Source organism: Trematomus bernacchii, unplaced genomic scaffold, assembly GCF_902827165.1.
Source record: "Trematomus bernacchii unplaced genomic scaffold, fTreBer1.1, whole genome shotgun sequence".
Lineage (NCBI taxonomy): Eukaryota > Metazoa > Chordata > Actinopteri > Perciformes > Nototheniidae > Trematomus > Trematomus bernacchii.
The window spans coordinates 2,817-26,840 of record NW_022987371.1 but is presented as its reverse complement, the minus strand read 5'-3'; the positions used below and the strand labels follow the sequence as shown (position 1 = coordinate 26,840).

Genomic DNA, 24,024 nt, shown 5'->3' with positions numbered 1-24,024 from the left:
ACATGTATACAGTTAAAAACATTATTGAATGTATAGCCAAACCATTAACTCACATCTGTAATCAGTCAATACAAACCGGTGTATTTCCAAATAAAATGAAAACTGCTAAAGTCATACCGATACATAAATCTGGAGATAAACATGTACTGTCAAATTATAGACCAATTTCATTGCTCCCACAGTTTTCTAAAATACTGGAAAAAATCTACTATGTAAGACTAAATGACTTCTTCACCAAACATAACATACTCTATGAACAACAATATGGTTTCAGAGCAAACAGAACCACATCATTTGCAGTTATAGAATTTATGGAACACATTACTAAGGCAATAGAAAAGAAAGAATATGCAATAGGGATATTTCTGGACCTTAAAAAAGCATTTGACCACGGTTGACCATGAACTATTATTAAAAAAACTACAGAGATATGGAATTAGAGGTGTTGCACTATCATGGCTATCCAGCTACCTACATAACAGGAATCAGTACGTTGAAATACAAAGTCATACATCACAACTACTACAGGTTACATGCGGGGTGCCTCAAGGCTCAGTCTTGGGGCCATTATTATTTATTCTGTATATTAACAACATATGTGAAGTATCAAACACTGTTAAAACCATTCTTTTTGCAGATGACACAAGTCTACTCTGCTGTGGGGACAATCTAGAACAGCTATTGGTCACAATGGAAAAGGAACTGAGCAGGATGAAGATCTGGTTTGACCAAAATAAATTAACATTGAACGCAAGCAAAACCAAACTCATCATATTTGGGAATCGGTCGACCAATACAGAGAAGAAACTCACTATAAATGGCGTCCAACTAGAAAGAGTAATGGAAATAAAATTCCTTGGAATAATCATAGACAATAAATTAAGTTGGAAACCACATATAAGCTATATCAAAGCCAAAATATCCAAATCAATAGCAATTCTAAATAAAGCCAAATACCTAGTAATCAAGCTTCCTTGTTTATGCTGTACTGCTCCTTCATACTTCCATACATGATGTATTGTGTGGAGGTTTGGGGGAACACATACAAAACAAATACACATCCTATCTTCATCCTGCAAAAAAGAGCAATACGAGTTATACACAAAACTTCGTACAGAGAACCAACAAATACATTATTTATCAAACTAAAAACACTAAAACTACAAGACCTGGTTGACTATAAAACCATTCAAATTATGTACAAGGCCGCAAATCATCATTTGCCTCATGGTGTCCAGGGACTTTTTACACGGAGAGAGGGCATGCACATGTTGAGAGGAAACTGCATTTTCAAAAAACCACCCGTACGTACAAATGCCAAACTTCATTGCATCTCATCAAAAGGTGTTAGTCTGTGGAATAAATGTAGTGATGCACTGAAAAATTGTACAACTTTATATAAAATGAAAGTATTATTCAAGAGCCAAACCATTAGTGGTTATGAACAGTACCTGTAAAAATTATTTTTGTTATTTCCTGTAATTGTAAAAGTAATTACTTCCTGATTGTTTTTGTAAAAAAGTATCAAGACAAACATGTCGCTGATGACGATGACCTAATTATTTCATTTATACTGCAAGGAAAATGTACGCTAGAAGGGGTAGGACCAGAACAGTTTTTTAAGCTTCTTCTTGCCCCTGTTGAACACGACAGAGACTCATTTAAGATTTATTGTTGTTGTTTCTTTTTATTTCTTTTTTTCCATTATCATTATTATTTATTTTATTGTACTTTGGTATAATTATTATTATTATGAGTGAGAAGGAAGAAAAGGAAGAAGCAATATATATTATTATTAGTATTGATGTATGTTTTGTTTCTGACATGTTCAATAAATTGACATTATATATTAAACCCTAACCAAATGACCAACCAACCAATTTACCCTAACCAACTAACCAACCAACCAACTAACCCTAACCAAATGACCAACCAACCAACCAATTTACCCTAACCAACTAACCAACCAACCAACCAATCAACCAACCAACCAACTAACCCTAACCAAATGACCAACCAACCAACCAATTTACCCTAACCAACTAACCAACCAACCAACCAATCAACCAACCAACCAACTAACCCTAACCAAATGACCAACCAACCAACCAATTTACCCTAACCAACTAACCAACCAACCAACCAATCAACCAACCAACCAACTAACCCTAACCAAATGACCAACCAACCAACCAATTTACCCTAACCAACCAACCAACCAACCAACCAACCAACCAACCAACCAACCAACTAACCAACTAACTAACCCCAACCAAATGACCAATTAACCCAAACCAAATGACCAACCAACCAACCAACCAACTAACCCCAGCACATCCAACCAACCAAACAATCATCCAAACACTGTTAATGTACATTATTCCCCCCAGGCTGGAGGAGTGCCGCATCATGTCTTCGGCGAAGCGTCCTCTGTGGTTGAACTGGGAGAATCCTGAAATCATGTCGGAGCTGCTCTTTACCAACAACGAGATCATCTTTAAGAATGGAGACGGTAGCTAGCTCAGCGCAAACACAACACTTCAAAGGGACCGGGGATTGTGGGTAATGTAGTTTGTGACCTGTGTGTGTTGCAGACCTGCGGCAGGACATGCTGACTCTGCAGATCATCAAGATCATGGAAAACATCTGGCAGAACCAGAACCTGGACCTGCGGTGAGAACCGGACTCAAGGATTAACAGCGATATAAAGCATCCTGAATCACCTGTCTGTCTGCCTGTCTGTCTGCAGCATGCTGCCGTACGGCTGTCTGTCCATCGGAGACTGCGTGGGTCTGATCGAGGTAGTGAAGAACAGCTTCACCATCATGCAGATCCAGTGCAAGGGCGGACTGAAGGGGGCGCTGCAGTTCAACTCCAACACCCTGCACCACTGGATCAAAGACAAGAACCGCGGGGAGGCGTCAGTACACGTCTGTCTGTCACCTGTGTGTTACCTGTCTGACTGTCTGTCACCTGTCTCACTGCCTGTCTGTCTCTCAGGTATGACCGAGCCATCGACCTGTTCACCAGGTCCTGTGCTGGTTACTGCGTGGCGACGTTCATTCTGGGGATCGGAGACCGACACAACTCCAACATCATGGTGAAGGAGAACGGACAGGTGAGACAGTCAGGTGACTCAGCATGTCAGGTGACTCAGCATGTCAGGTGACTCAGCATGTCAGGTGACTCAGCATGACTCGGCGTTTTACTGTTTCTGCTTCCAGCTCTTCCACATTGACTTCCACCTGTCTCTCACCTGTCTGTCTCTCACCTGTCTATCTCTCACCTGTCTGTCCACCTGTCTGTCTCTCACCTGTTTCTGCTTCCAGCTCTTCCACATTGATGCTACAGTTAGCATGTTAGCTCTGCTAGCTGCATGTTGCTGTTAGCATGTTAGCTCTGTCTCTGCTTCCAGCTCTTCCACAGTCGATGCTACAGTTAGCATGTTAGCTCTGTCTCTGCTTCCAGCTCTTCCACAGTCGATGCTACAGTTAGCATGTTAGCTCTGCTAGCTGCGTGTTGCTGTTAGCATGTTAGCTCTGCTAGCTGCGTGCTGCTGTTAGCATGTTAGCTCTGTTTCTGCTTCCAGCTCTTCCACATTGACTTCCACCTGTCTGTCTCTCACCTGTCTGTCTCTCACCTGTCTGTCTCTCACCTGTCTGTCTCTCACCTGTCTGTCTCTCACCTGTCTGTCTCTCACCTGTCTCTCTCTCACCTGTCTGTCTCTCACCTGTCTGTCTCTCACCTGTTTCTGCTTCCAGCTCTTCCACATTGACTTCGGCCACTTCCTGGACCACAAGAAGAAGAAGTTTGGTTATAAGAGGGAGCGCGTCCCCTTCGTCCTCACGCAGGACTTCCTCATCGTCATCAGCAAAGGAGTGCAGGAGTCCACCAAGACCAAGGAGTTTGAGAGGTGTGTCCACCTGTCTGTCCACCTGTCTGTCTGTCCTGCCGTCTGTCTATCAATCTGTCTCTCACCTGTCTGTCTCTCACCTGTCTGTCTCTCAGGTTCCAGGAGATGTGTTATAAAGCCTACCTGTCTGTCTCTCACCTGTCTGTCTCTCAGGTTCCAGGAGATGTGTTATAAAGCCTACCTGTCTGTCTCTCACCTGTCTGTCTCTCACCTGTCTGTCTCTCACCTGCCTGTCTCTCAGGTTCCAGGAGATGTGTTATAAAGCCTACCTGTCTGTCTCTCACCTGTCTGTCTCTCACCTGACTCTCTCTCACCTGTCTGTCTCTCACCTGTCTGTCTCTCAGGTTCCAGGAGATGTGTTATAAAGCCTACCTGTCTGTCTCTCACCTGTCTGTCTCTCAGGTTCCAGGAGATGTGTTATAAAGCCTACCTGTCTGTCTCTCACCTGTCTGTCTCTCACCTGACTCTCTCTCACCTGTCTGTCTCTCACCTGTCTGTCTCTCAGGTTCCAGGAGATGTGTTATAAAGCCTACCTGTCTGTCTCTCACCTGTCTGTCTCTCAGGTTCCAGGAGATGTGTTATAAAGCCTACCTGTCTGTCTCTCACCTGTCTGTCTCTCACCTGTCTGTCTCTCACCTGCCTGTCTCTCAGGTTCCAGGAGATGTGTTATAAAGCCTACCTGTCTGTCTCTCACCTGTCTGTCTCTCAGGTTCTAGGAGATGTGTTATAAAGCCTACCTGTCTGTCTCTCACCTGTCTGTCTCTCAGGTTCCAGGAGATGTGTTATAAAGCCTACCTGTCTGTCTCTCACCTGTCTGTCTCTCAGGTTCCAGGAGATGTGTTATAAAGCCTACCTGTCTGTCTCTCACCTGACTGTCTCTCACCTGTCTGTCTCTCACCTGTCTCTCTCAGGTTTCAGGAGATGTGTTATAAAGCCTACCTGTCTGTCTCTCACCTGACTGTCTCTCACCTGTCTGTCTCTCACCTGACTGTCTCTCACCTGTCTGTCTCTCACCTGTCTGTCTCTCAGGTTTCAGGAGATGTGTTATAAAGCCTACCTGTCTGTCTCTCAGGTTTCAGGAGATGTGTTATAAAGCCTACCTGTCTGTCTCTCACCTGACTGTCTCTCACCTGTCTGTCTCTCACCTGTCTCTCTCAGGTTTCAGGAGATGTGTTATAAAGCCTACCTGTCTGTCTCTCAGGTTCCAGGAGATGTGTTATAAAGCCTACCTGTCTGTCTCTCACCTGTCTCTCTCAGGTTTCAGGAGATGTGTTATAAAGCCTACCTGTCTGTCTCTCACCTGTCTGTCTCTCAGGTTCCAGGAGATGTGTTATAAAGCCTACCTGTCTGTCTCTCACCTGACTGTCTCTCAGGTTCCAGGAGATGTGTTATAAAGCCTACCTGTCTGTCTCTCACCTGACTCTCTCTCACCTGTCTGTCTCTCACCTGTCTGTCTCTCAGGTTCCAGGAGATGTGTTATAAAGCCTACCTGTCTGTCTCTCACCTGACTGTCTCTCACCTGTCTGTCTCTCAGGTTCCAGGAGATGTGTTATAAAGCCTACCTGTCTGTCTCTCACCTGACTGTCTCTCACCTGTCTGTGTATCAATCTGTCTCTCACCTGTCTGTCTCTCACCTGTCTGTCTCTCAGGTTCCAGGAGATGTGTTATAAAGCCTACCTGTCTGTCTCTCACCTGACTCTCTCTCACCTGTCTGTCTCTCACCTGTCTGTCTCTCAGGTTCCAGGAGATGTGTTATAAAGCCTACCTGTTGATACGTCAGCACGCCAGCCTCTTCATCAACCTCTTCTCTCTGCTGCTGGGCTGCGGCATGCCGGAGCTGCAGAGCTTCGATGACATCGCTTACCTGAGGAAGACCCTGGCACTGGGTGAGACAGGCAGACAGGGGGTGAGACAGGTAGAGCGGGAGATAGGTAGAGAGGTAGAGAGGGAGACAGGTAGAGCGGGAGACAGGTAGAGAGGGAGACACGTAGAGAGGGAGACAGTTAGAGTGACAGGTAGAGAGGGAGACAGTTAGAGAGACAGGTAGAGAGACAGGTAGAGAGGGAGACAGTTAGAGAGGGAGACAGTTAGACAGGTAGAGAGGGAGACCGGTAGAGAGGTAGACAGGTAGAGAGGGAGACCGGTAGAGAGGTAGACAGGTAGAGAGGGAGACCGGTAGAGCATGACGGCCCCTACACACGGCGGCGTGCGTTTGAATGGGGTGACGTCACGCTTCGCCGAACTGCATTGTGGGAGCAAAGCGTAGCTTTTCTCGCGTTGCTCGCTGCAAAAGCAGAGCAATGTTCTACTTTTGAAGCTTCGACGGAGGCGTCAGCCAATCAAATCCTGCTTATGCAAATCTGCCAGTACAAGCGCTAGCCAATCAAACCGCGTGTATGCTGGGAGAGCCAGCAGTTCATTTCCTCAGAGTCTCTCAGTCTGAGCTGTAGTTATCAGAGTCTCTCAGTCTGAGCTGTAGTTATCAGAGTCTCTCAGTCTGAGCTGTAGTTATCAGAGCCTCTCAGTCTGAGCTGTAGTTATCAGAGTCTCTCAGTCTGAGCTGTAGTTATCAGAGTCTCTCAGTCTGAGCTGTAGTTATCAGAGCCTCTCAGTCTGAGCTGTAGTTATCAGAGTCTCTCAGTCTGAGCTGTAGCTATCAGAGCCTCTCAGTCTGAGCTGTAGTTATCAGAGCCTCTCAGTCTGAGCTGTAGTTATCTCTCTCAGTCTGAGCTGTAGTTATCAGAGCCTCTCAGTCTGAGCTGTAGTTATCTCTCTCAGTCTGAGCTGTAGTTATCAGAGTCTCTCAGTCTGAGCTGTAGTTATCTCTCTCAGTCTGAGCTGTAGTTATCTCTCTCAGTCTGAGCTGTAGTTATCTCTCTCAGTCTGAGCTGTAGTTATCAGAGCCTCTCAGTCTGAGCTGTAGTTATCTCTCTCAGTCTGAGCTGTAGTTATCAGAGTCTCTCAGTCTGAGCTGTAGTTATCTCTCTCAGTCTGAGCTGTAGTTATCAGAGTCTCTCAGTCTGAGCTGTAGTTATCAGAGTCTCTCAGTCTGAGCTGTAGTTATCAGAGCCTCTCAGTCTGAGCTGTAGTTATCAGAGCCTCTCAGTCTGAGCTGTATTAAGCTGCAGCACTACAACCTGTCAGGTAGTGCACAAAGTACAGAACACAGCATGTGTACGGCTCCTTGTGGGTTCAGAACACAGAACACAGCATGTGTACGGCTCCTAGTGGGTTCAGAACACAGAACACAGCATGTGTACGGCTCCTCGTGGGTTCAGAACACAGAACGCAGCATGTGTACGGCTCCTCGTGGGTTCTGAACACAGAACGCAGCATGTGTACGGCTCCTCGTGGGTTCAGAACACAGAACGCAGCATGTGTACGGCTCCTCGTGGGTTCAGAACACAGAACACAGCATGTGTACGGCTCCTAGTGGGTTTCAGAACACAGAACACAGCATGTGTACGGCTCCTAGTGGGTTCAGAACACAGAACGCAGCATGTGTACGGCTCCTAGTGGGTTCAGAACACAGAACACAGCATGTGTACGGCTCCTAGTGGGTTCTACACACAGAACACAGCATGTGTACGGCTCCTAGTGGGTTCAGAACACAGAACGCAGCATGTGTACGGCTCCTCGTGGGTTCTACACACAGAACACAGCATGTGTACGGCTCCTAGTGGGTTCAGAACACAGAACACAGCATGTGTACGGCTCCTAGTGGGTTCAGAACACAGAACACAGCATGTGTACGGCTCCTAGTGGGTTCAGAACACAGAACGCAGCATGTGTACGGCTCCTAGTGGGTTCAGAACACAGAACGTAGCATGTGTACGGCTCCTCGTGGGTTCTGAACACAGAACGCAGCATGTGTACGGCTCCTAGTGGGTTCAGAACACAGAACGCAGCATGTGTACGGCTCCTAGTGGGTTCTACACACAGAACACAGCATGTGTAGGTTCAAGGTTCAAGGTTCAAGGTTCTTTATTGTCAATCTGACATAGCTACAGAGTAATTATGCAGTTGAAAATCTTATGTCACAGGCTTCTCCAACAATGCAACATAATAACATAACATAATAACAATAAGAGCAAGAGCAATACAAAAATAGTAATAGTTATAAAAATGAAATAAAGTTATGATGTGGAATAGTGCAGTATGAGTCTATATACAAGTTATTGGAATGATATATATATATTAGGTATTAGATACATACTACTGAGTAGCAGTTGAATGTTTGATGTTGTTTCAACAGTTCAATTGTTTAACAGTCTCACTGCCCGCGGGAAGAAACTGTCTCCGAATCTTCTTGTCCTTGCCCGGATGCTGCGGTAACGTCTGCCAGACGGCAACAGAAAGAACAGTTTGTGGCTGGGGTGATGGGGGTCTTTGATAATCCGTAGTGATTTCTTCCTGAGCCGCTGGGAGTAAAGGTCCTCCATGGATGGCAGCTCCGTCCTGGTGATGTGCTGTGCAGTTTTCACCACCCTCTGTAAAGCCTTACGATCGAGGTCGGTGCAGCTGCCGTACCAGGCCGTCATGCTGCCAGTGAGGATACTCTCTATCGTGCACCTGTAGAAGTTGCAGAGTATCCTGGAATCCATTTTGAACCTCCTCAGCCTGCGGAGGAAGAAGAGCCGCTGTCGAGCTTTCTTAGTGATGGTGGTGGTGTGAAGAGACCATGTCAGGTCCTCAGTGATGTGGACCCCAAGGAACCTGAAGCTTTTGACTCTCTCCACCGTAGTCCCATTGATGGCGATGGGGGCGTGTCCCTCTCCCTGCTGCTTCCTGTAGTCCACAATCAGCTCCTTTGTTTTGCTGATGTTGAGATGGAGGTTGTTCTCCTGGCACCAAGATGTCAGGTTTTCGACCTCCTCTCTGTACGCCGTCTCGTCATCGTCTGTGATCTGGCCGATGACGGTCGTGTCATCAGCAAACTTCACGATGGTGTTGGAGCTGTGTGTGGCCACGCAGTCGTGGGTGAACAGGGAGTAGAGGAGAGGGCTGAGCACGCAGCCTTGAGGGGCACCGGTGTTGAGGATCAGGGTGGAGGATGTGATGTTTCCCACCCGCACTGCCTGGGGTCTGCCCGTCAGGAAGTTCAGGATCCAGTCGCAGAGGGCGCTGTTGAGCCCGAGGTCTCTGAGCTTGATGGCCAGCTTGGAGGGCACAATGGTGTTGAATGCTGAACTGTAGTCAATGAACAGCATTCTCACATATGTGTTCCTGTTCTTCGGGTCCAGGTGTGAGAGGGCAGTGTGGAGGGTGAGGGCTATGGCGTAGTCTGTGGACCTGTTTGCTCTGTAGGCAAACTGCAGGGGGTCCAGAGATTCAGGGAGGGAGGAGGTGATGAATAATTTGACTAACCGCTCAAAGCACTTCATTATGATGGAGGTGAGTGCTACTGGGCGGTAGTCGTTGGGGCAGGTGATGATTGTCTTTTTGGGGACAGGAATGATGGTGGAGTGTTTAAGACATGTGGGGACTACAGACTGCAGCAGGGACCTGTTGAAGATGTCTGTGAACACCTCTGCCAGCTGAACTGCACACACCCTGAGAACACGGCCAGGGATGCCATCAGGTCCAGGAGCCTTGTGTGGGTTAACCCTTTTAAAGGATTTACACACATCTGCCCTATTTAAAACAAAAGGGCAGTGTAGCTCCTGGTCCCTCTGTACCTCCACAGCCTGGCTGCTCTCAAAGCGTGCAAAAAAACTGTTTAGCTCATCTGGGAGAGATGCGCACGCAGACACTCCCGCAGCACCCCCCGCTGCTCCTTTGTAGTCAGTCATTGTCCTTAGTCCCGCCCACATATTCCTAGTGTTACAGCCTTTGAAGTCAGATTCCACCTTCTCTTTGTACTGTCTCTTTGCATTTTTTATTGCTCTCCGGAGATCATACCTAGACTTCCTGTACTCCTCCAAATCTCCCGCTGTGTGCGCGAGAGTGCGCGCTTTCAGTTTGCCGCGCACCTCACCGTTTACCCAGGGCTTTTGATTTGGGAATGTCCGTACAGAAACCTTCGGTACCACGTCATCGATGCATTTCCCAATGTAGCAGATGACAGTGTCCGTGTGTGTGTTGATGTTATTGTCCTCAAACACACTCCAATCCGTAGATGCAAAGCAATCCTGCAGTGCACGGCTCCTAGTGGGTTCTGAACACAGAACACAGCATGTGTACGGCTCCTAGTGGGTTCAGAACACAGAACACAGCATGTGTACGGCTCCTCGTGGGTTCAGAACACAGAACGTAGCATGTGTACGGCTCCTCGTGGGTTCAGAACACAGAACGCAGCATGTGTACGGCTCCTCGTGGGTTCTGAACACAGAACGCAGCATGTGTACGGCTCCTAGTGGATTCAGAACACAGAACGCAGCATGTGTACGGCTCCTAGTGGGTTCAGAACACAGAACACAGCATGTGTACGGCTCCTAGTGGGTTCAGAACACAGAACACAGCATGTGTACGGCTCCTAGTGGGTTCTGAACACAGAACACAGCATGTGTACGGCTCCTAGTGGGTTCAGAACACAGAACACAGCATGTGTACGGCTCCTCGTGGGTTCAGAACACAGAACGTAGCATGTGTACGGCTCCTAGTGGGTTCAGAACACAGAACGCAGCATGTGTACGGCTCCTCGTGGGTTCAGAACACAGAACACAGCATGTGTACGGCTCCTAGTGGGTTCAGAACACAGAACACAGCATGTGTACGGCTCCTCGTGGGTTCAGAACACAGAACGCAGCATGTGTACGGCTCCTAGTGGGTTCTGAACACAGAACACAGCATGTGTACGGCTCCTAGTGGGTTCTGAACACAGAACGCAGCATGTGTACGGCTCCTAGTGGGTTCAGAACACAGAACGCAGCATGTGTACGGCTCCTAGTGGGTTCAGAACACAGAACGCAGCATGTGTACGGCTCCTAGTGGGTTCAGAACACAGAACGCAGCATGTGTACGGCTCCTAGTGGGTTCAGAACACAGAACGCAGCATGTGTACGGCTCCTAGTGGGTTCAGAACACAGAACGCAGCATGTGTACGGCTCCTAGTGGGTTCTACACACAGAACGCAGCATGTGTACAGCTCCTAGTGGGTTCAGAACACAGAACGCAGCATGTGTACGGCTCCTAGTGGGTTCTGAACACAGAACACAGCATGTGTACGGCTCCTAGTGGGTTCAGAACACAGAACACAGCATGTGTACGGCTCCTAGTGGGTTCAGAACACAGAACGCAGCATGTGTACAGCTCCTAGTGGGTTCTACACACAGAACGCAGCATGTGTACGGCTCCTAGTGGGTTCAGAACACAGAACGCAGCATGTGTACGGCTCCTCGTGGGTTCAGAACACAGAACACAGCATGTGTACGGCTCCTAGTGGGTTCTGAACACAGAACGCAGCATGTGTACGGCTCCTAGTGGGTTCAGAACACAGAACACAGCATGTGTACGGCTCCTCGTGGGTTCTGAACACAGAACGCAGCATGTGTACGGCTCCTCGTGGGTTCAGAACACAGAACCCAGCATGTGTACGGCTCCTAGTGGGTTCAGAACACAGAACGCAGCATGTGTACGGCTCCTAGTGGGTTCTGAACACAGAACGCAGCATGTGTACGGCTCCTCGTGGGTTCTGAACACAGAACGCAGCATGTGTACGGCTCCTCGTGGGTTCAGAACACAGAACACAGCATGTGTACGGCTCCTAGTGGGTTCTGAACACAGAACGCAGCATGTGTACGGCTCCTAGTGGGTTCTGAACACAGAACGCAGCATGTGTACGGCTCCTCGTGGGTTCAGAACACAGAACACAGCATGTGTACGGCTCCTCGTGGGTTCTGAACACAGAACACAGCATGTGTACGGCTCCTCGTGGGTTCAGAACACAGAACACAGCATGTGTACGGCTCCTAGTGGGTTCTGAACACAGAACGCAGCATGTGTACGGCTCCTAGTGGGTTCTGAACACAGAACGCAGCATGTGTACGGCTCCTCGTGGGTTCAGAACACAGAACACAGCATGTGTACGGCTCCTAGTGGGTTCTGAACACAGAACGCAGCATGTGTACGGCTCCTCGTGGGTTCTGAACACAGAACACAGCATGTGTACGGCTCCTAGTGGGTTCAGAACACAGAACACAGCATGTGTACGGCTCCTCGTGGGTTCTGAACACAGAACACAGCATGTGTACGGCTCCTAGTGGGTTCAGAACACAGAACACAGCATGTGTACGGCTCCTCGTGGGTTCAGAACACAGAACACAGCATGTGTACGGCTCCTAGTGGGTTCTGAACACAGAACACAGCATGTGTACGGCTCCTAGTGGGTTCAGAACACAGAACACAGCATGTGTACGGCTCCTAGTGGGTTCTGAACACAGAACGCAGCATGTGTACGGCTCCTAGTGGGTTCAGAACACAGAACGCAGCATGTGTACGGCTCCTAGTGGGTTCAGAACACAGAACGCAGCATGTGTACGGCTCCTAGTGGGTTCTACACACAGAACGCAGCATGTGTACGGCTCCTAGTGGGTTCTGAACACAGAACACAGCATGTGTACGGCTCCTAGTGGGTTCAGAACACAGAACGCAGCATGTGTACGGCTCCTAGTGGGTTCAGAACACAGAACACAGCATGTGTACGGCTCCTAGTGGGTTCTGAACACAGAACACAGCATGTGTACGGCTCCTAGTGGGTTCAGAACACAGAACGCAGCATGTGTACGGCTCCTCGTGGGTTCAGAACACAGAACGCAGCATGTGTACGGCTCCTAGTGGGTTCTGAACACAGAACACAGCATGTGTACGGCTCCTAGTGGGTTCTGAACACAGAACGCAGCATGTGTACGGCTCCTAGTGGGTTCAGAACACAGAACGCAGCATGTGTACGGCTCCTAGTGGGTTCTACACACAGAACGCAGCATGTGTACGGCTCCTAGTGGGTTCAGAACACAGAACGCAGCATGTGTACGGCTCCTCGTGGGTTCAGAACACAGAACACAGCATGTGTACGGCTCCTAGTGGGTTCAGAACACAGAACGCAGCATGTGTACGGCTCCTAGTGGGTTCTGAACACAGAACACAGCATGTGTACGGCTCCTAGTGGGTTCTACACACAGAACGCAGCATGTGTACGGCTCCTAGTGGGTTCAGAACACAGAACACAGCATGTGTACGGCTCCTCGTGGGTTCTGAACACAGAACGCAGCATGTGTACGGCTCCTCGTGGGTTCAGAACACAGAACCCAGCATGTGTACGGCTCCTCGTGGGTTCAGAACACAGAACGCAGCATGTGTACGGCTCCTAGTGGGTTCTGAACACAGAACGCAGCATGTGTACGGCTCCTCGTGGGTTCTGAACACAGAACGCAGCATGTGTACGGCTCCTCGTGGGTTCAGAACACAGAACACAGCATGTGTACGGCTCCTAGTGGGTTCTGAACACAGAACGCAGCATGTGTACGGCTCCTCGTGGGTTCAGAACACAGAACACAGCATGTGTACGGCTCCTAGTGGGTTCTGAACACAGAACGCAGCATGTGTACGGCTCCTCGTGGGCTCTGAACACAGAACACAGCATGTGTACGGCTCCTAGTGGGTTCAGAACACAGAACACAGCATGTGTACGGCTCCTCGTGGGTTCTGAACACAGAAAACAGCATGTGTACGGCTCCTAGTGGGTTCTGAACACAGAACACAGCATGTGTACGGCTCCTAGTGGGTTCAGAACACAGAACGCAGCATGTGTACGGCTCCTAGTGGGTTCAGAACACAGAACGCAGCATGTGTACGGCTCCTCGTGGGTTCTGAACACAGAACGCAGCATGTGTACGGCTCCTAGTGGGTTCTGAACACAGAACGCAGCATGTGTACGGCTCCTAGTGGGTTCTGAACACAGAACGCAGCATGTGTACGGCTCCTCGTGGGTTCTGAACACAGAACGCAGCATGTGTACGGCTCCTCGTGGGTTCAGAACACAGAACGCAGCATGTGTACGGCTCCTCGTGGGTTCTGAACACAGAACGCAGCATGTGTACGGCTCCTAGTGGGTTCTGAACACAGAACGCAGCATGTGTACGGCTCCTCGTGGGTTCTGAACACAGAACGCAGCATGTGTACGGCTCCTCGTGGGTTCTGAACACAGAACACAGCATGTGTACGGCTCCTAGTGGGTTCAGAACACAGAACACAGCATGTGTACGGCTCCTAGTGGGTTCAGAACACAGAACACAGCATGTGTACGGCTCCTCGTGGGTTCAGAACACAGAACGCAGCATGTGTACGGCTCCTCGTGGGTTCAGAACACAGAACGCAGCATGTGTACGGCTCCTAGTGGGTTCAGAACACAGAACGCAGCATGTGTACGGCTCCTAGTGGGTTCTGAACACAGAACGCAGCATGTGCACGGCTCCTCGTGGGTTCTGAACACAGAACCCACGAGGAGCCGTCTGACTGAAGAACCAGAGGAATCTCTAACCCTCTAAAATAACTTTTGAGGTGCTTTGTCTTTATGAGGTTCATGATGTCATAATACTAACTCTACCTGTCTGTCTCTCACCTGTCTCTCTCTCACCTGTCTGTCTCCACCTGTCTGTCTCTCACCTGTCTGTCTCTCACCTGTCTGTCTCACCTGTCTGTCTCTCACCTGTCTCTCACCTGTCTCTCTCTCACCTGTCTGTCTCTCACCTGTCTGTCTCTCACCTGTCTCTCACCTGTCTCTCTCTCACCTGTCTGTCTCTCACCTGTCTGTCTCTTACCTGTCTATCTCACCTGTCTGTCTCTCACCTGTCTGTCTCACCTGTCTGTCTCACCTGTCTGTCTCCACCTGTCTATCTCTCAACTGTCTATTTCACCTGTCTGTCTCTCACCTGTCTGTCTCCACCTGTCTGTCTCTCACCTGTCTGTCTCTCACCTGTCTGTCTCTTACCTGTCTGTCTCCACCTGTCTATCTCTCACCTGTCTGCCTCACCTGTCTGTCTCTTACCTGTCTGTCTCACCTGTCTGTCTCACCTGTCTGTCTCTTACCTGTCTGTCTCATCTGTCTGTCTCACCTGTCTGTCTCTTACCTGTCTGTCTCACCTGTCTGTCTCACCTGTCTGTCTCTTACCTGTCTGTCTCCACCTGTCTGTCTCTCACCTGTCTGCCTCACCTGTCTGTCTCACCTGTCTGTCTCTCACCTGTCTATCTCTCACCTGTCTGCCTCACCTGTCTGTCTCTCACCTGTCTGTCTCACCTGTCTGTCTCTTACCTGTCTGTCTCACCTGTCTGTCTCTCACCTGTCTGTCTCTTACCTGTCTGTCTCACCTGTCTATCTCTCAGAGAAGAGTCAGCAGGAGGCGTTGGAATATTTCACGAAGCAGATGAACGACGCTCATCATGGAGGCTGGAGCACCAAGATGGACTGGATCTTCCACACCATCAGACACATGCCCAACGAGCACTGACACACACACACACACACACACACACACACACACACACACACACACACACACACACACACACACACACACACACACTCTAACACACGCACTTGTGATTTAGCATCATGGTGTGGATGTTGATGGGATGGTTGTCATAGCAACATGAATCTCAGGGTCAGAGGTGTAGGAAGCCAAAGGCATGCTGGGAAAAGAGAAGGTCGTAAAAGTCTTCCAGTCGATGCTACAGTTAGCATGTTAGCTCTGCTAGCTGCATGCTGCTGTTAGCATATAAGCTAGCTGCCCTAAATACTGTAGCATTTGAATTAAACTTTATTAATGTGACTTTATAAACTTGAGAATTTGAATGAAGCTTTATTCAAACCAGCAAAGTGCGAGAGCAATAAAACCTCCAATTACATTCAAGACGTTATCATGACAATCAGGAGTTCTGACCAATAGGAAGGCAGAGCTGACCAGCTGTGGGCGGAGCCTCTAGAGCACTAACCAATCACGTCTCTGTAAATCAAAGCACAACAGATTACATCACATGTGACTTTTTAGACCCTTTTATCCAAAGTGACTCACATACTCAATACTGTGGGCAATCCCCCCAGGAGCACTTTGGGGTGAAGAGGGGACACAACGACATGTTGACTGCAGTGGGACTCGAACCTGTGACCCCCTGATCCCAACACCAAGGCTCTATCCACTGCGCCACACGCCTCACAGATCAGCTGAAGTTTACAGTTTGAACCAAAACGACCACTTTTTATACGAAGATAGGTTTTAATTTCATAATTCAAACAACATTCAAACTTTTCCTCCAGAAACTAATTCGTGAAACATTAGGACTTCATTTTAAAGCTTCTGAGAATGTTTCTACCAACATTAAACCGTTTGTACCTAAAAACACTCATTTTTAAGGTAATTTCAGATCTATTTTCTTATAAATGTCCAGAAGTTGAGGAGCTGTTTATATTTTAAATATTGCAGCTCATCCTAATATTACAAAGTTATGAAATCAATCTCTGTGCAGATGATTCATAATCTCTCCGTCCACAGCCGGTGGCTCGAGACCCAAATTAGCTCCAAAGTTTTTAATATTTATTCAATTTGAATTATCTCAGAGAGAGACGCTCTGATTTCTACTGGACATATCGCGTTATATCAGGGAACAAGCTCAACCAATCAGCTGCTCGTTAGCCGTGGCAATGCTAGGCTCATTGTTAGTGTGCTAGCAAGGTGCACCCATAGTTAGCTAGAAGTTGACGTTAGCGTAGCATAGGGATGGGAACGATTAATCGAATATTCGAAATTATTCAGGTATTCGAATATGAGTTTTTTTTTTTCTTCTTTTTTTGGGAGGGATGCCTAAGTTGATTACATATTATCAAATTGAATAATTCAATGTATACGACAGTGCCATAGCTAAATGTGTTAGGTGACGTCTAAAGGTGTGTTTTGCTCCGCTCACCGGTCCCTCACAGCAGGCAGAGCTGCAGGTGCTGATCTCTCTCTCTCTCTCTCGCGTCCGGTTATACTTCACTCGCGTTTATGTCCAAATCCATCAGATCTAGTTCTAGCTAATGCTATGGCTGCTGCCCCTGCCTACACGCAGATCACACAGACTCAAACCTCATCTTATGTCCAAACCCATCAGATCTAGTTCTAGCTAATGATATGGCTGCTGCCCCTGCCTACACGCAGATCACTCAGACTCAAACCTCATCTTATGTCCAAACCCATCAGATCTAGTTCTAATGATATGGCTGCTGCCCCTGCCTACACGCAGATCACTCAGACTCAAACCTCATCTTATGTCCAAACCCATCAGATCTAGTTCTAGCTAATGATATGGCTGCTGCCCCTGCCTACACGCAGATCACGCAGACTCAAACCTCATCTTATGTCCAAATCCATCAGATCTAGTTCTAATGATATGGCTGCTGCCCCTGCCTACACGCAGATCACGCAGACTCAAACCTCATCTTATGTCCAAATCCATCAGATCTAGTTCTAGCTAATGCTATGGCTGCTGCCCCTGCCTACACGCAGATCACTCAGACTCAAACCTCCATCTTATGCCCAAATGCGGTGCAAATGCGCTCCGCAGCCGTTGCGAGGTTCGGGCGCTAACAGTTCATGAGCGTGCTCCCCCGCCCCCTGTCAACACTCGCGACACATGAGTGGCCAGCCTAAACAACAATAAGCGCTGCTTGGCAACCGTGTGTGGCGGCAAAGTACAAAGACATTTTGACAGGAGAGATTTAGTTTTGCCGGTATTCAACATATTTGACCAGTCATAGTCCGGTAATTATTTACACTCTAAGAAGAGTCCTACACAACAGACATGGCGTCAAAAAGGAGTGGAAAGATTTCCACCAGGTTAGTGAGTGCGGTGTAGAGTGCAAACTATGCCAAATTAAACTTATATATAGACATACTATACCTTGCTATACCCGCAACCTCCGTTCCAGCTGAGAGGGTCTCCTCTACAGCTGGCCTGATTGTGATTCGCCTCCGCACATGAAAGCTGTAGGCCTATAGCTGTCAAACTGTGATCACCAGTTCAATACATTTGACAAATTCGACTTGGTTTCTAAACTTATTTGAACATGTATTTATTTATTTCCAAAAGTTATTGAAAAATATTTTTTCGAAAAAAAAAGTTAGAAATCTTTTTTTGAGCCAATTTTTTTTTTATAGAATATTTACATTTCGGTTAATCGTTTTTTGGGGGGTCGAATATTCGAATATACATTTGCTTTCAAATTCCTATCCCTAGCGTAGCATCAGAGGGGTAATGGATGACGTTAGCGTAGCATCAGCTGGGTAATGGGTGACCTTAGCGTAGCATCAGCTGGGTAATGGGTGACCTTAGCGTAGCATCAGAGAGGTAGAGGGTGACGTTAGCGTAGCATCAGAGAGGTAGAGGGTGACGTTAGCGTAGCATCAGCTGGGTAATGGGTGACGTTAGCGTAGCATCAGATGGGTAATGGGTGACGTTAGCGTAACATCAGAGAGGTAGAGGGTGACGTTAGCGTAGCATCAGCTGGGTAATGGGTGATGTTAGTGTAGCATCAGATGGGTAATGGGTGACGTTAGCGTAGCATCAGAGAGGTAAAGGGTGACGTTAGCGTAGCATCAGAGAGGTAAAGGGTGACGTTAGCGTAGCATCAGAGGGGTAAGGGTGACGTTAGCGTAGCATCAGAGGGGTAAAGGGTGACGTTAGCGTAGCATCAGAGAGGTAAAGGGTGACGTTAGCGTAGCATCAGAGGGGTAAAGGGTGACGTTAGCGTAGCATTAGAGAGGTAAAGGATGACGTTAGCGTAGCATCAGAGGGGTAAAGGGTGACGTTAGCGTAGCATCAGAGAGGTAAAGGGTGACGTTAGCGTAGCATCAGAGGGGTAAAGGGTAACGTTAGCGTAGCATCAGAGGGGTAAAGGGTGACGTTAGCGTAGCATCAGAGAGGTAAAGGGTGACGTTAGCGTAGCATCAGAGGGGTAAAGGGTGACGTTAGCGTAGCATCAGAGGGGTAAAGGGTGACGTTAGCGTAGCATCAGAGGGGTAAAGGGTGACGTTAGCGTAGCATCAGAGAGGTAAAGGGTGAAGTCGCCAGTTTTTAATTTGAATGTGAAGGTGTGTGTTTGTGTCGTTAACCATGACGACCTGACCCCGCCCCATGCTGCATGACATCATCGACGGTGCTGTTACCATGGTGACTTGATGAGTGTGTTGTGCTCATGATGGTTTGTAATGTTGAATATGATTTGTGGTTTTAATCCTGACGCTGTCGGATCCTCGTCTCAAAGACTTTTTTACTGCAAACAGAGACAATGGATCGACCAATAGGAAGAGCTGTGCAGCTCCACGCCCATATATGGGACCGGAGCAAAAACTACAACATGGAAACTGTCAGTGTTATTGTGTACTTTCAAAATAAAAGCTCAACAGGTGTGACACAGTTGAAGTTGGTCTTATTCATTTCTGACATAAATATATTAAAGTATTTTAAGGCTCAAGGTTCAAGGGTCAAGGTTCAAGGTTCTTTATTTCATATTTTCAGTCAAAATACTTACAAATAGAAATACTTCTACACTAAAGTTGTTAAGGTTTAGGATGGCAGCTTCTTCATACGCTGCACTCGGAGAGAAATAGTGGAGACGGAGACGATGAACTGTTTAGCCCTTGAGCATGATTTATTTCCCTCTGCTTCTCAGGTGATTCCTTCGCTCAGCCGAGCTGACTTAGAAGAACACACATAGACAGTGTTCACGTGCATCAGGTGAACACACATAGACAGTGTTCACGTGCATCAGATGAACACACATAGACAGTGTTCACGTGCATCAGATGAACACACATAGACAGTGTTCACGTGCATCAGGTGAACACACATAGACAGTGTTCACGTGCATCAGATGAACACACATAGACAGTGTTCACGTGCATCAGGTGAACACACATAGACAGTGTTCACGTGCATCAGGTGAACACACATAGACAGTGTTCACGTGCATCAGGTGAACACACACAGACAGTGTACACGTGCATCAAGTGAACACACATAGACAGTGTACACGTGCATCAGGTGAACACACATAGACAGTGTACACGTGCATCAGGTGAACACACATAGACAGTGTTCACGTGCATCAGGTGAACACACATAGACAGTGTACACGTGCATCAGGTGAACACACATAGACAGTGTACACGTGCATCAGGTGAACACACATAGACAGTGTTCACGTGCATCAGGTGAACACACATAGACAGTGTACACGTGCATCAGGTGAACACACATAGACAGTGTTCACGTGCATCAGGTGAACACACATAGACAGTGTACACGTGCATCAGGTGAACACACATAGACAGTGTACACGTGCATCAGGTGAACACACATAGACAGTGTACACGTGCATCAGATGAACACACATAGACAGTGTTCACGTGCATCAGATGAACACACATAGACAGTGTTCACGTGCATCAGGTGAACACACATAGACAGTGTACACGTGCATCAGATGAACACACATAGACAGTGTTCACGTGCATCAGATGAACACACATAGACAGTGTTCACGTGCATCAGGTGAACACACATAGACAGTGTTCACGTGCATCAGGTGAACACACATAGACAGTGTTCACGTGCATCAGGTGAACACACACAGACAGTGTACACGTGCATCAAGTGAACACACATAGACAGTGTACACGTGCATCAGGTGAACACACATAGACAGTGTACACGTGCATCAGGTGAACACACATAGACAGTGTTCACGTGCATCAGGTGAACACACATAGACAGTGTACACGTGCATCAGGTGAACACACATAGACAGTGTACACGTGCATCAGGTGAACACACATAGACAGTGTACACGTGCATCAGGTGAACACACATAGACAGTGTACACGTGCATCAGGTGAACACACACAGACAGTGTACACGTGCATCAAGTGAACACACATAGACAGTGTACACGTGCATCAGGTGAACACACATAGACAGTGTACACGTGCATCAAGTGAACACACATAGACAGTGTACACGTGCATCAGGTGAACACACACAGACAGTGTACACGTGCATCAAGTGAACACACATAGACAGTGTACACGTGCATCAGGTGAACACACATAGACAGTGTACACGTGCATCAGATGAACACACATAGACAGTGTTCACGTGCATCAGGTGAACACACATAGACAGTGTACACGTGCATCAGGTGAACACACATAGACAGTGTACACGTGCATCAGGTGAACACACATAGACAGTGTACACGTGCATCAGGTGAACACACATAGACAGTGTTCACGTGCATCAAGTGAACACACATAGACAGTGTTCACGTGCATCAGGTGAACACACATAGACAGTGTTCACGTGCATCAGGTGAACACACATAGACAGTGTACACGTGCATCAGGTGAACACACATAGACAGTGTACACGTGCATCAGGTGAACACACATAGACAGTGTACACGTGCATCAGGTGAACACACTTAGACAGTGTACACGTGCATCAGGTGAACACACCCTCATTTACATGATGCAAGCCTGCGTCCTTACGTAGCACGTAACACACACAGTGCGTTACAGTGCCTCACAGTGGTACAATAACAATATTACATCCCTACAGTACAGAATAGACATAATCTCTCGATACATATAAAACCTGAGGACATATGTAAACATTTCCCTTAACAAAAGTATTTCATATTTTGAGTAGAAATAAATCTACACTAAAGTATTTCATATTTTGAGTAGAAATACGTCTACACTAAAGTATTTCATATTTTGAGTAGAAATACGTCTACACTAAAGTATTTCATATTTTGAACAGGAATACTTACAAGTAGAAATACTTCTACACTAAAGTATTTTATTTACAAGTGCGAAACGCCTTCCGTTAATATTGTCCCTTCTCCACTTCCATCCAGTCTCTCTGCACATGCGCACTGAGCTTTGTTTGAGTAGAGCCTCACGAGGAGCCACAGAGAAACAAAGTAAAAACAATAAAGTAATCAAAGTCAGAATAAAGAGGATCTTGTTCCAGAGCAGCGATGGACCTTCTTGAGCGGTAAGACACAATACTAACATCTAAAGCAGATAAAAGGCCGACGATCCGCCGGCGAAATACCGGCACCAATCCGGGAATTATCCGGTACCAAAACTCCGGAGCTAACGGCTAACAGTTAGCATCAGCTGTTTTAAACCAATACTGCAGTAATACTGTTTAAATACTGTAATACTATCTGTTTAAATACTGCAGGAATACTATCTGTTTAAATACTGTAATACTATCTGTTTAAATACTGCAGGAATACTATCTGTTTAAATACTGTAATACTATCTGTTTAAATACTGCAGCAATACTATCTGTTTAAATACTGTAATACTATCTGTTTAATACTGTGTATATATGTCTATATATATATAATATATATATATCCTAGGCTTGTTTGAGATGAGCTGCGGCTCGCCTCCAAAGTAGACGAGAATAGCCGATTAGCGAGGGAGGTTTCAAAAAGCTCGCCTGAAGTCTGACAGCTCGGAGTCGGCTTGACTCGGTTTGCATTGTTAATGTCAGATATGTACTAAGTAAATACATACTTATATTTGCGTAAATACATACTTTATTTGCGGCAAATAAATCAATGTATGGGAAACACTGGTATGAACAGTGTGTATGAATACACTAGATATACACAGCAGCCTGTGAGCAGTATGAACAGTGTGTATGAATACACTAGATATACACAGCAGCCTGTGAGCAGTATGAACAGTGTGTATGAATACACTAGATATACACAGCAGCCTGTGAGCAGTATGAACAGTGTGTATAAATACACTAGATATACACAGCAGCCTGTGAGCAGTATGAACAGTGTGTATGAATACACTAGATACACACAGCAGCCTGTGAGCAGTATGAACAGTGTGTATAAATACACTAGATATACACAGCAGCCTATGAGCAGTATGAACAGTGTGTATGAATACACTAGATATACACAGCAGCCTGTGAGCAGTATGAACAGTGTGTATGAATACACTAGATACACACAGCAGCCTGTGAGCAGTATGAACAGTGTGTATAAATACACTAGATATACACAGCAGCCTGTGAGCAGTATGAGCAGTGTGTATAAATACACTAGATATACACAGCAGCCTGTGAGCAGTATGAGCAGTGTGTATAAATACACTAGATACACACAGCAGCCTGTGAGCAGTATGAACAGTGTGTATAAATACACTAGATATACACAGCAGCCTGTGAGCAGTATGAACAGTGTATATGAATACACTAGATATACACAGCAGCCTGTGAGCAGTATGAGCAGTGTGTATGAATACACTAGATATACACAGCAGCCTGTGAGCAGTATGAACAGTGTGTATAAATACACTAGATATACACAGTAACCTGTGAGCAGTATGAACAGTGTGTATAAATACACTAGATATACACAGCAGCCTGTGAGCAGTATGAACAGTGTGTATAAATACACTAGATATACACAGCAGCCTGTGAGCAGTATGAGCAGTGTGTATGAATACACTAGATATACACAGCAGCCTGTGAGCAGTATGAGCAGTGTGTATGAATACACTAGATATACACAGTAACCTGTGAGCAGTATGAACAGTGTGTATGAATATGATATATAAAGTATGACAACGGTAAGCAGTGCAAGTATAGTATAAAATATATAGATAAATTATATTGATTAATTTAATGATGATAAACATTGTGGAACAATGATGGAAAATGTGAATGGAAGTGGCGACGTGAAACTGACACAAAACAACACACTTTAGCCGAGCCAATGGAGAGCTTCATCTCCAGCACGGGGTAAAACCCACCAATGAGCGCTCAGCTCCAGATACCAGCGAGCCAATGGAGAGCTTCATCTCCAGCACGGGGTAAAACCCACCAATGAGCGCTCAGCTCCAGATACCAGCGAGCCAATGGAGAGCTTCATCTCCAGCACGGGGTAAAACCCACCAATGAGCGCTCAGCTCCAGATACCAGCGAGCCAATGGAGAGCTTCATCTCCAGCACGGGGTAAAACCCACCAATGAGCGCTCAGCTCCAGATACCAGCGAGCCAATGGAGAGCTTCATCTCCAGCACGGGGTAAAACCCACCAATGAG

The 24,024-nt window shown here is 47.0% G+C and overlaps 1 protein-coding gene and 1 long non-coding RNA gene across 2 annotated transcripts; both read left to right on the top strand.

The window, feature by feature from the left end:
- Positions 1–2,409: 2,409 nt before the first annotated feature.
- On the top strand, positions 2,410–16,691 carry LOC117484827 (phosphatidylinositol 4,5-bisphosphate 3-kinase catalytic subunit alpha isoform-like). The gene is made up of 7 exons (XM_034133262.1): positions 2,410–2,512; positions 2,595–2,673; positions 2,750–2,920; positions 3,001–3,118; positions 3,762–3,913; positions 5,651–5,799; positions 15,233–16,691. The coding sequence occupies exons 1-7, from the start codon at positions 2,410–2,412 to the stop codon at positions 15,355–15,357; spliced, it is 897 nt and encodes a 298-aa protein (XP_033989153.1). The 3' UTR covers positions 15,358–16,691.
- A 1,843-nt stretch (positions 16,692–18,534) lies between these two features.
- On the top strand, positions 18,535–19,303 carry LOC117484836. The gene is made up of 2 exons (XR_004556172.1): positions 18,535–18,903; positions 18,936–19,303. It is a non-coding gene; the product is annotated as an uncharacterized LOC117484836 (long non-coding RNA).
- The last annotated feature ends 4,721 nt before the right edge of the window (positions 19,304–24,024 follow it).